Source organism: Aulonocara sp. 'chitande type north' Nkhata Bay, linkage group LG23, assembly GCF_057382095.1.
Source record: "Aulonocara sp. 'chitande type north' Nkhata Bay isolate Kocher_YH1m ecotype deep benthic linkage group LG23, A_spYH_male_GT1.1, whole genome shotgun sequence".
NCBI classification, from domain to species: domain Eukaryota; kingdom Metazoa; phylum Chordata; class Actinopteri; order Cichliformes; family Cichlidae; genus Aulonocara; species Aulonocara sp. 'chitande type north' Nkhata Bay.
In genome coordinates, this window is record NC_141365.1 from 36,091,258 (window position 1) to 36,103,342 (window position 12,085).

The 12,085-nt window shown below is 39.0% G+C and overlaps 1 protein-coding gene across 1 annotated transcript in view; it reads right to left on the reverse strand.

Annotated features, from left to right (window-relative positions):
* The window catches only part of LOC147302344 (gamma-aminobutyric acid receptor subunit gamma-3-like), a 179,048-nt gene that overhangs the window by 50,649 nt on the left and 116,314 nt on the right, over nucleotides 1–12,085 (reverse strand). The window contains exon 6 of the mRNA XM_086282567.1: nucleotides 11,423–11,505. Within this exon, the coding sequence (XP_086138693.1) occupies nucleotides 11,423–11,505 (83 nt within the window). The remainder of the gene's footprint in view (nucleotides 1–11,422; nucleotides 11,506–12,085) is intronic.

Sequence of the window (12,085 nt, forward strand, 5' to 3'; positions counted from 1 at the left end):
AGAAAATTTGGTTACATTAGAAAACTTACTACTGTTGCAGCTCTTGTTTTGTTACAGCTGTTCGCGCACCTATCGTGGCGTTGGCAGTATGGCTGTGTTTCTACAATAATTTCAATGATACATCCATACAGTGGCTCAGAGGTATAGCGGTTCAGAGTTTGGTTATTTTTTTTTTTTCTTCAAACTATTGAAAACGTGACTTTCTGAAGAAAACTTTAAAAAGAAGGTTTTTTATTTCCTGTTTAAATTCTACTGCTTATACCGGCACTGATGTGGAGGTTTTGAATTTGTGGGGACACTAGTCGTTCAAGAGAATGCTAAAGTGAGTCTGCCTCTCAGAAAGTGTTTTTTGGGGGAAGTGTTTTCCAAAATGCAAACTGTCCAAGTGAATACATTTTATAATCTAAGGGAAACACCTTGTCCAAAGAAAAATGTTTTATATTGTGAGTTGTTTAAAATAATTAAGAAGTGTGGCATTATTTTGTTAGAGACCATTATAAATTCTGTTCTATGCCCTCACCAATAGGTGGCCAGCAGTCTGGATCTGGACCCAGACACCATTCTTTATGTAGCCACACATCTTACTAGATTTTGACTGACTGTTTCTATCTATTAGTTTCTTTCAAAACTCAAAAGAGGCAACTGGGGACCTGGTACATGTTAAAGGGTAATGGTAAAAAGACAGCCTCTAGGCTACTTTTAAAGAAAAAGATAATAGAAGTGGCTTGCCTTTTTCTTAATAAAAATCGATTTTTCTTTTAATGTAGCATGTTGTCAGATATGTGTTTCTGTTACAAGCCCATTGTTCCACTTCAGTGACATGTAAAAGTGCTTTTTCCATGGAGTGCTTACAAGGAGAATGGCCTGCTCAAAAGGCTTTAAAGCTGGAGCAACTATGTTCTGTACTAATTCTGGAGATGTTCAACCTTAAAATGGCACAGTTTCACATGCAGGGTATTGCTCGGGGGTAGACATTAGACACAAGCACTAGCAAGCACATTGGGAATTGAATTTTCTTGAAAGCTAATACATCAACAACACTGGTGTCTCCTTGTAAGTAAAAGAAAAAAAGCTGAGCTCAATTGACAAGTTGAACCAGTTTGACATGCAAAAATGAGTGACAGCAGTAATGAGCAAGTGGCAAGGCTTGTCGTGCCCTGTACTGGCAACCAGACTAATTATGTAAATGGTCTAATTTAGAGGATAGCCATCTATAACCAAGAGGAGCAATCACCATGATGCAAGAGGGATGTAGTTGGCAAATATTATTGCCATCATATTTCTCTTGGTGTGTGTTTTACAGTTATCTTTTCTGCAGACAGGCATTGTGTTGCCAGTGTATCTCCATAGCTACAAGAGCCTTCATGCTTTTAAAAGCCCCCTGAAGCCACATGTTCTTTCACAATCTTATAAATTACAGCTGTCTCTGGCCTTGATTCTAATATTCTCCCTTCCAACTCTCCAAACAAAGAAGACAAGAGAGGCCTTCTTCTGCCACATCCCTCTAAACAAAGCCAGTTAATTAAATTTGATTTCTTCTAGCTTTTTTATATAATGCAAGCTAATAGAAGACATTATTCCTCTTTTTCAACAAGCCCGTGGTCCTGAATCACAACCACTTAAAGGATTAAGAAGTTCAGTATACACATATATACATATAAATAGACCAAGTTATTTTAAGAAGAAAGGACTTTCTGTCCAAAAGTAAGAGTTTACTGTGCTTAGTAACGATTAGCTGACTGAAAAAGCGAAGGAAAAGAAAAGAAAGAGCCTGCAAGCACATTGTACAGAAGGTCAGTCGAGGTTCATTTCCAGCGTCAGCTGCTTTGGGAATATGCTTAAACTCTAAGCACTGGATTGCATCCCTTGTTCGTCACAGTGACACCCAAAGGTTTGACATTTTAGATGAGCTTTTCAAAATGAAAACAAGAACACAAAACCTGAGCGACATGAATGCTCAGCCACGACTGAACATGAACCTTTGTGGGGGTTTCAAGTACTGTAAAAACCCCTGTGGCAGCCATGATGGAGGTCTTGTGCTTTCTTTTTTTGAGCATGATGGAGTGAGGACTGCTGATTGCATCTTTTAATGCATGACTAGTCTGTTTCAACAGCACTGAGATACACTGATGTTTCTTGATTGTTACACACTAGCAGGACAGCTTTAGGGATGGCAATGTCAGTTTGTTGGTCAGTGAAGGTCCTACACCCCTTGTCAAGACTGAAATATCTCGAAAAAACTGGAACCCAGAGGATAAATGCTTTGGAATTTGGAAAGTTTCTTGACTTTATATGTAACACCACTGTCAGATTGACACTTTTTGGCTTTTACCAAAATATCTGAACAATTAGTGGATGAAATACTCGAGCCAAGAGGAATTCACAGCTCTTCTGCCATGCCAATGTAAGTTCAACATTTTATGGAATCAAAGGGTTCTGTTAGAAGTGAAGCATGCAATCATTGTCCACAGAATCAAAATGATTTGAAGCTTTACTCTTTTTTCTCTTCCACTATGCAGCTGACCTTTGTGTTTTTGAACAAAATGCCCTCAAAAATACTGGATTTCATACAGCTTATTACAGACAGTCATGTTCTCCTCAATTCACAATAACAATCATCTCAACGTTCTTCTTATTGTAAGGTAAAGACCCCACGATAATGGAGACAAAAACCAACAATCAGCCCAAGCAAGTACTTGGTGACAGTGACAGTGGGAAGGAAAAAACTCCCTTTTAGCAGGAAAGAACCTCTCAGGCAGAACCAGGCTCCGCCGGTCAATGGCAATAGCAATAAATGGTAGTAAGTTCAGTGACTGGCCTCTTAAATATGTTAAAGTTGTGCCACGACAAATGCCCGCAAACTAATTAAATCCCCATCATTTCTTTGAAGTGCTGATTGTCAAATGTTACAGCGATAACACAGCTATAGAAAATGCATTACCATTTAGCCTGAAGCACTATGTGGCCTCTCACAGGAGGTCTTGTTTTAATTTACAGTGCAGACTTTGTAAGGTTACTTAAACCTGGCACTGAATATGTAACATGTTTTTTCTGACTCTTATTCATGGCCAGCATTTTGTGACACATATTCCATTTCTCATATTTAATGATGCATGCTTTTGAAATGTAAATATCCTCCATATGTTGCACCACACTAGGTATTTTTAAAGAAAATGATTGAAGCACAGCTCTGATGTGGAGAGCTGCATGAGTGCAAAGTGCCTGTAATGATGGCTTGTTAGTTTTATCGTTTGCTACCTTTTATACTGAGATCGCCATTTAACAGAAATCACTACCATAAAGAGACTAGAGTAACAAAGAAAGATAGAGCAGCTTAAAAGCATCTTTGAAACAAGGTGAAGCCACTAATTCAAAACATGTTTTCACGGTGTCGGATTGCTTGCATAATGCCTGTCAGGAATACAGCTGCTATCGAAAAATACTCTGAATTAATAAGTGAAATTAGTGAGGCCATGAACGCATCCATCAAGAATATTATGTTCCATCTCAATATATGAAACTGATTGCAGCCGTAATGGGGAGGTTTCTAATTTGCTTCATGATGAAGAGAGAACATTTTAAAAGCCTTGAACATTAGACTTTGACGGTATTATAACACATCAGCTGCTGCGTGCCTTGAGTGGTAACACAGAAATGTAGTTGGATGTTACTGCACACTAGAAGGCTGCACGTGATTGGACAGAGCTGAAAAATGAGGGACAATTATGGCTTCATTTTCAGATGTCATTCTAGTGTTCAATGACTGGTTCTGGCCCTCTCTCTCTCTGTCTATCCTCCTGCTCCCCTACAGCAGCGCTTCATATCGTGGACCATCTGCCGTGGAATATGCCACTTATAGGCTGGCAACTCATCTATGCGTAACAGAAGGAGACGACCTGAGAGAAACACTTGCTGCTCAGTTGTACTGCACCGTTAAGACTGATGGAAATTGGCTTTTTTGGAGCCTTGAAATGGATAAACAGGTTATCAAAAACACATGTGCAGAGATGGATGCTGTCTCCAGAATAGGGGACATTCAAATAAATAAATATAAAATAAGAATTTCTTGAAATTCATTCTATGACAGATACAAATGTAGTTTCTGTTGCTCCATAAAGGGAACCTATCGTGCTAATTCCCAGCCACAAATTTTTATTCTAGAGGTGAGTCACAGATAAACTGTAAGAAATGAACAGGAGATTCATAGTTCAAAATAACCTTTATCTTACACTATTCTATTCCCCCTCCCTTTAAGCCAATGTTCCATTTGTTTACACAGGGGTTGTGCAGGGGTAATTCAGCTTCAGTGGCTAAATTAAAACTGTTTTTCCTTCCCACCTTTGCCAAATTGCCTGGTCATAGAGGGTTGTCTCATTGTAGGTTTTTCTCTGTATTGTTGTATTATTGTCTTTACCTTACAATATTAAGCACCTGACTGTTGTTGTAAATTGGTCCTATATACACTACCAGTCAAAGGTTTGGGCACACTTTCTCATTTCATGTTTTTTCATTGTTATTACTACTTTCTATATTGTAGTTACATACTGAAGGCATCAAATATATGAAACAAGATACATGGAATTATGTAGCAAAGAAAGAAATGATAAATAACTCTGAATGTGTCTTATATTTTAGATTCCTCAAAGTAGCCACCCTTTGCTTTGTTGACAGGGCTGCAAACCCTTGGCCTTCTCTCATTGAGTTTCATGATGCAGTCACCTGAAATGGTTTTCACTTCACAGGTGTGTCTTGTCAGGGTTTATTTGTGGAGTTTCCTGCTGTCTTAATGGGGTTGGGACCATCAGTTGTGTTGTGCAGAAGTCAGGTTGGTACACAGCTGACAGCCCTATTTGAAAACTGTTAGAATTCATATTATGGCAAGAACCAATCTGCTAAGTACAGAGAAACAACCGTCCATCGATACTTTAAGAGCTGAAGGTCAGTCAGTCAGTTCTGAAAATTACTAAAACTTTGACTGTGTCCTCAAGTGCAGACCCCAAAACCATAAAGCATTGTGACAAAACTGGCTCACATGAGGACCGCCCCAGGAAAGGAAGACCAAGAGTCACCTCTGCTGCTGAAACATCTCTACATCAACTGTTTTGAGAAGACTGCGCGAATCAGGCCTTTATGGTCAAATAGCTGCTAAGAAATCACGACCAAGAAAAGCAACAAGCAGAAGAGTGTTTGGGCCAAGAAACACGAGGAATGGACATTAGACCAGTGGAAATCTGTGCTTTGGTCTGATGAGTCCAGATTTTAGATTGTTGGTCTTCCACTCGCCGTGTCTTTTTGAGACACAGAAAAGGTGAACGGATGGTCTCTCTACATGCATGGTTCCCACCGTGAAGCATGGCGGAGGAGGTGTGATGGTGTGGGGGTGCTTTGCTGGTGACACTGTTGGGGACACTACCACAGCATCCTTTAGTCGAGGTTTACCTGTTCACCAAATTTCCTGAAATTCAACTCAGATGGGTTTGCCTGATGTTGCTGACAGATGTCGTTCTCTTTGATGGAGGATAAATGTCCAACCACATGGACCTTGGAAAAAAGGGTTATTTACTGTGAAACCTTTCACTAAGAGAAGAGACATAATGGAAGCCAATTTACGGTCAATAGCTCTTTCAGTAACTGCAGTACTGTTTCATCACACACTGAACAAATTCTATATATGTTGGAAAATGGAATTGGATTATCTGAACTCAATGCTGGGTGGAGGTTTAATAATGGGCGCTGACAAATACTGCCATTTGTAGCTGCACTGGGTAATGATTATTATGTAAAATAAATCAGAGAAAGATTTCTGGGCCAACAGAATGACCTGTCAAACATAATCGAATGTGATTTTTATCTTTTCGATGATGGGCTTGCTAATGAGATGCAGGGGAGACTAATTTCATGGCAGCAAAAGAGCTTCTTGCATTGCTTTTATTGACTTGATTTTCTTTTATGATATTTGGGGAGTTTCTGACTATGTAAAGGAACAGTCAAAAAATCTGGAAAAAGTGTTCCTTCGCTCGATTGAGATAAAAAAAAAAAGATTTAGTATTTTTACCTAATTAATTCTAAATCTTGTTTCAAAGGTTTCCTTCCAAAATAATGACTTTTGTGATTCAAAATAACAAACACCTGCATGGACTGCATCGAGATATTGTGCCAGAAAATTACATAACTATGATGTTTTTGAGCTGATGTTAATGCCACAGGATGGCAGAACTCTGCAATTACTGAGTCAGCAGAGTGTTGGCAACTTTTACGTTACTTTCATGGCTGTGTCTTTGTGGTTTGCTTTGCAGTAATACAGTGCTTCCACTTTGTAATAGGCGAATAATTTTGTCCATATGGAATACGTAGAGCTCTGGTCAATATCCACTTCAAGGTCTCCTGCACATCTCGACTGCTTCCAACATCCTGAGTAGTTTTTGATTTTGTACTGGTCTAGTCCGGGAGCTGTGTTTCACTGCCCCACCGATTAATTTAAGTCAACAGCTGTACTTATACTGCTACACTATCATCATTGCATTCATTTCATCCAATTACTAATTGGTACGTTATTTTTATGTGTATATATCTATACACATGTATAGATATATACACGTGTATAGACAGACAGACAGACAGACAGACAGATAGATAGATAGATAGATAGATAGATAGATAGATAGATAGATAGATAGATAGATAGATAGAGCGATAGAGCTTATGGCAATATTCTGGGATTTTAAACAGCTTTATAACATTACTGAAGACTCTTGTTTTACTTTGAATTATGGTTCAAATTGTATATAATTTAAAAAAATACTTTTAAAAATAACATACTCTAGAAATAATGCAACCCTGGAAGACTGTAACTCGAGCAGCAGAGCAGCTTCACTGCAAACAGACCACTGAATTAAAAAAGAGGATATTTGCTGAGGATTAGCAGCCCCCCTTTTTCAGCCACTAAACAATAAAACTGGGTTTGTCCTTGTTTACTAAGGGACTGCATGGAGATATTGTGCCAGAAAATCTGCACCTCCTCCCTTGCATTTGCATTTTCAGGTGTTTAGTGCTTTTCAGCTTGGCGGGTGGGCAGGGTGGTAGGGACACGAGGTGCTTTTGTCTGTGAGGGGTATTGTGAGAGAAACGCAAATAAAAATTTGTTTTACATGTTACAACTGTGGACCAATGGATACTACTATCACATTTTCTTTTCTTTTATCTGGTTTCTGATGGTCAGTTGTATATTTCCAGATTTTAAATGGCGTACAGCAGGTCCAGTGCCATGTGGCTGAAGCTGCCAACAATGATAATTTTTTTCATGACGTTGTAAAACGCTTTGAAACCCTGAAAAGCAACCTTGAACATATGATTTGTACAAGCCTGTGCTCAATAAATCCATTTCAGACATGTTTTCCCTTATTTGATACCACTGAAAACCGATATCCCTAATATGATCATCTCATGAAAACATCCACTACACTGTAAAAAGTAATCACTCACTGTCCAAATCAATGAATTCAGGTGTTCCAGTCACTTGCACAGGTGTATAAAATAAAGCACCTAGGCATGCAAACTACTTCTACAAACATCTGTTAAAGAATGGGTCACTCTCAGGCATTTAGTGTTTTCCAGCGTGGTACCGTGATAGGATGCCATTTATCCAACAAATCCAGTATTGTAATTTCCTTGCTACTAAATATTCAGCAATCAACTGCTATTTGTATTCTAACAATGTGGAAGCAACAGCTCACTTTCAAATACTGGACCACATCAAGATTTGAGCTGGCTGGCCAACAAGTTTTCATCGTGATGGGTAAAAAAAATGCTGTTTTTTTTGCCAGATGCATCTTTTGTCTCCATATTACACACAAGGTGTTCTTTGGCAACGTCGCTCTGACACACCAGATGCAGTAATATCGACTGCTGAGAGATAACAGTTTCCAAGGCAGGATATCCTCTTTGCATCTTGCAGACACCACTGTATTTTGTCACTTTCTAACAATTTTACACTTTCTAACAATTTTCTCATTTGTCTTCTACTTTCACTTGCTGTTAAGCTTAGTTATTAAAAACTACTTGGTTGGGTTTAGACACAAGGATATTTTGAGGGTCAGGACTTTAACGTTTTACATTCTATCATCCACTTTGTACTTTTCCTGCATCAGTTTATGGTGGAGATACAAATAATGCATGAAGTTCTTAGGTGTCAACTTTAATTTAATATTATCCCTGTTGAATCAACATACAGACACTCAGGATCTACTCTGCTGTTCTTTTGGTTACTTGATTCCAGATAAGATTCAGTCTAACAACCTAACACCTTTAGTTTGTTTGGGGCGGCTATGGCTCAGGTGATAGTGCGGGTCATCTACCAGTTGGAAGGTTGGTGGAGCGACCCCCAGTGCTTCTTGTCCTTGTGTGAAAGTATCCTTGAATAAGATATTTAAACCTGAATTGCTGATACATTGATTTGAGTGTGAAAGTTAGATATAAAAGTGCTTAGATAAAAGCACTGCATGTGTGTGACTGGGTGAATGAGACTCTCTTTGAGCTTTTTGAGTGCTCAAAATTGAGTAGAAAGATACTTTGGGTGTACCCATCCATTTGCTGAAGTAACTTGCTTAAGTGTGGATGTAGGACTTCTAAATCCATTTATGTATTTTATAACTCCTAGACTTCAGTAACTAAGGTGACTTTCACTATGATTTGACTGTGGAAACTTTTTGCACATTCAAACAATGTTGTACATGGTTTCATAGTGTGGTGGTTTACACATTCACCTAACAAGCAAAAAATCCCTGGTTTGATCCTGGAAAGAGACACAAATCCCTTTAGGGTTGTGTAAGGGGATCTGCCAAATCAAACACATGGAACTACCCACTGTGAATCAATTCAATTTTATTTATACAGTCGCCTCAAGGCCCTTTATATTGCAAGGTAAAGGCTCTACAATAACACAGAAAAAACTCCAACAATCCCTCATGACAGGGGTGTCCAACTCCAGGCCTGGTAATGAACTAATCATTTGATTCAGGTGTGTTGACCAAGGGTCATATCGAAATCTTGCAGGTCACCAGCCCTTGAGGCCTGGAGTTGGACACTCCTGCCTTATGAGCAAACACTTAGCAACAGTGGGAAGGAAAAACTCCTCTTTAACAGTAAGAAACCTCTTTATAATAAAGTGGGGCCTCGTTACTTAAGACCTTGTATGTGAAGTGTAACCCAGTGTTAAAAACGGGATTAAAAGTATAAATAAATATTGATAAAAACAAAGTTAATTATAATAAATACTGATAAAAAGCATGTAAACATAAGTTTAATTAATATGTACATATGTATATGTAATGTATAAATGGTGTGGGGGCAGGACTTAGTCCTTTAGAGTGTGTTTGTCAGATCCACTGAGTGACCAATCATTGGCCGGTCTGACCCTCCCCCAGTCTGTGCGCTGCTCAGACACCTGTGTGTGCCTTCATGTGCCAGTCAGATACGCCAGAGACACAGACGGTGAAAGATCAGTTTACCCGTGTGGCGAAGAAGCTAGCTGGATAGAGAAAGTCCTTTTTTCGGCAAGAATAATAAGAGTGATACTGTATTCCAGAGGCCGTGAGCCAACGTGAGCACTGTGAAGCCCCGTGTAGCATTTGTTGCTTCGCATGGTCAGGTTTTTTCCTTTGCTTATTTGGATTGGATTGGTTTTGAGGACCTGAGAAGAATCGAGGATCCCTTTTCCAGTACTGGATGGCGAGCCCAGCCCAAAGAGCCGGATGAACTGGTAGATTGTAACCCGACTGGTTACAAACACACTGAGTGACTATTGAACATTGAAAGACTGAAATTGACTTTAGAAAAGACACAAAAGACAATATATCCTTGGGTCAACCATTTGTGGGGTTTATTTTATTTTATTTTGTTTTCAAGAAGAGCGCTCTACTTTTGTTAAATGTGCACAACTTTAATAATTGCTAATAAATGCAATTGTGTTTTCTACACCTACTGTGTACAAGTCTTCTGTTATCATACACCCTTGGCTCCTACGAATCTAGAACCTGTCTGATCTGGTCCATATTTCCCTTCTGTCCTCGTACTGTGGTTAAAGGTAACTATACTGCCTGCACTACATGCAAAGAAGGCAAGAAGTAGCACTAACAGGTCTAGTATTGCACCACCAGTGTTACAGAGGGTAATGATTTTAAATTAGATTCTGGATTTAACAATGTAAAGAAGCCATATGCGGTGACACTCATAAATAAGGGGGTAGCTGAAAGTAGTTGCTTTCACCCAAAAAGTTTATTTTGTTCATCTGGAAGTAGCGTTTTCAGTGGGACATACGTTTCACTCATCCAAGTGACTTCTTAGGTCTCAGCTGACTGCAGGTCTCCCCAACCTTATAAACAGTACATTTGCACAATGACTGAAACTAGCGTCACTGAATGAACAATGGGCTGTTAGGTAGAGGTGGGAATCACCATACAACTCACGATACGATATTATCACAATACTTAACGCACGATACGATATTATTGCAATTTTTTAAAATATTTTGCAATATTCAAATTCTGTACATAAAGGTAAACTTTATCAATATTCATTTTATCTAATATCAAAGTCTCACACTCAGTCTTTCTCTCATTTCAGTCAGTTTTATTGTTGACAAACTGAACGGTTTGTATTACATTCTAGTCCAACTTACCGTAACTGGAATGTTAAGTTCAGTGTGTGAATGGGTGAATGACTGAATGTAGTGTGAAGCGCTTTGGGGTCCTTAGGGACTAGAAAAGCGCTATACAAATGCAGGCCATTTACCATTTACCATTTTAACTGAATACAACCATCCAGTCCACGAAAAAATTGTTTGTAACAAAATATCGATTTCTGCTGTCCCTGTATCGATACATTATTAGCAAACAAAATATCACGATACTACACAGTATCGATTTTTTCTCCCACCCCTACTGTTAGGTCAGTTCCTTGATGATTAATATGCAAAGTGTATTATCCAAAAAGCTGCTTTCTCTTTTCTCACTTCTTAGTTATTGTGTGTGGGGGATTATCATTACATGAACTCAAATTCATAGTTTGGGAGGGAAAAAAAGTCCCAGCCCTGACACTCATCACTGAATGATGCTCAAATGCTCCAGTGATTTTAATACCTAAATAAGTCCTTAATATGTTTCTTTACTGTTTTCATACTTTCAGTCATCTGTAAGGCACTTTGAACTGCACTAGCCCACACAAAAGATGCTATACAAATAAAGTTTGATTGACTGATAGCACTTTTTCACTTAGCCTTTAGTTCACTTTCTATTTGGTTTCCATTTTTTCTCCAGGACGTTTCCCGCCTGCTTTCAAAGTCTTGCCCTAGAGGTGTATAGGCACGAGTATCTGCATATTTATGTGTGTTTTCCGTGTCTGTGTGCATGCTAATCCCAATACTCACAGCTAGAGAAGACGAGAGGACAGGAGTGTTCATCCATTGGGAAATTATGGAGCTGCAGCTGGCACTCTGCGTTGATGGTCATCCTGAAGAGTAAGACAAGTGCAGAGGGACAGAAGCACTTAGACAAAGATATTCAAGGCAGTAAACTGCTTTGGATGCTTCATTTCTCGGCCCATGAAGCACATGGTCTGAGTGCACTGGATTCATCACTGCTAATATCACATTATGCACTACAGTATAAGAGCACTGGCTTCCACCCAGATAGTACAGGTTCACACTTGGTTGCTTGGTTGATGTGTAAAATCCCTGAAAATGGCACAAATGTTTCATCATCAGTATCAGGTCTGGTTTTTCACACATGTCAGGACTCCAAGGCATGTCAGCTTCTAAAAACAGCAGTTCTCAGCTAAGATCACTGGACAAGTCAATACACAGGCTGTTAAGGAAAAGCAGCAGTGATTAAAAAGACACATCATACAAGTAAGGTAAAAACTTAAATCCAATTCAAGTTATATGCTCTACGTGTCACTTTAATAAATCAAAATGATAAGGGCTATAAAAATGACAGTCATGAAAATGGGCTTTTTCTTTGACTTGTGTTGTTGTGTCTTTGTCGCTGCTACAATTCATCATTAAACGCCTGACGTGGAGCACAAAAGAGGA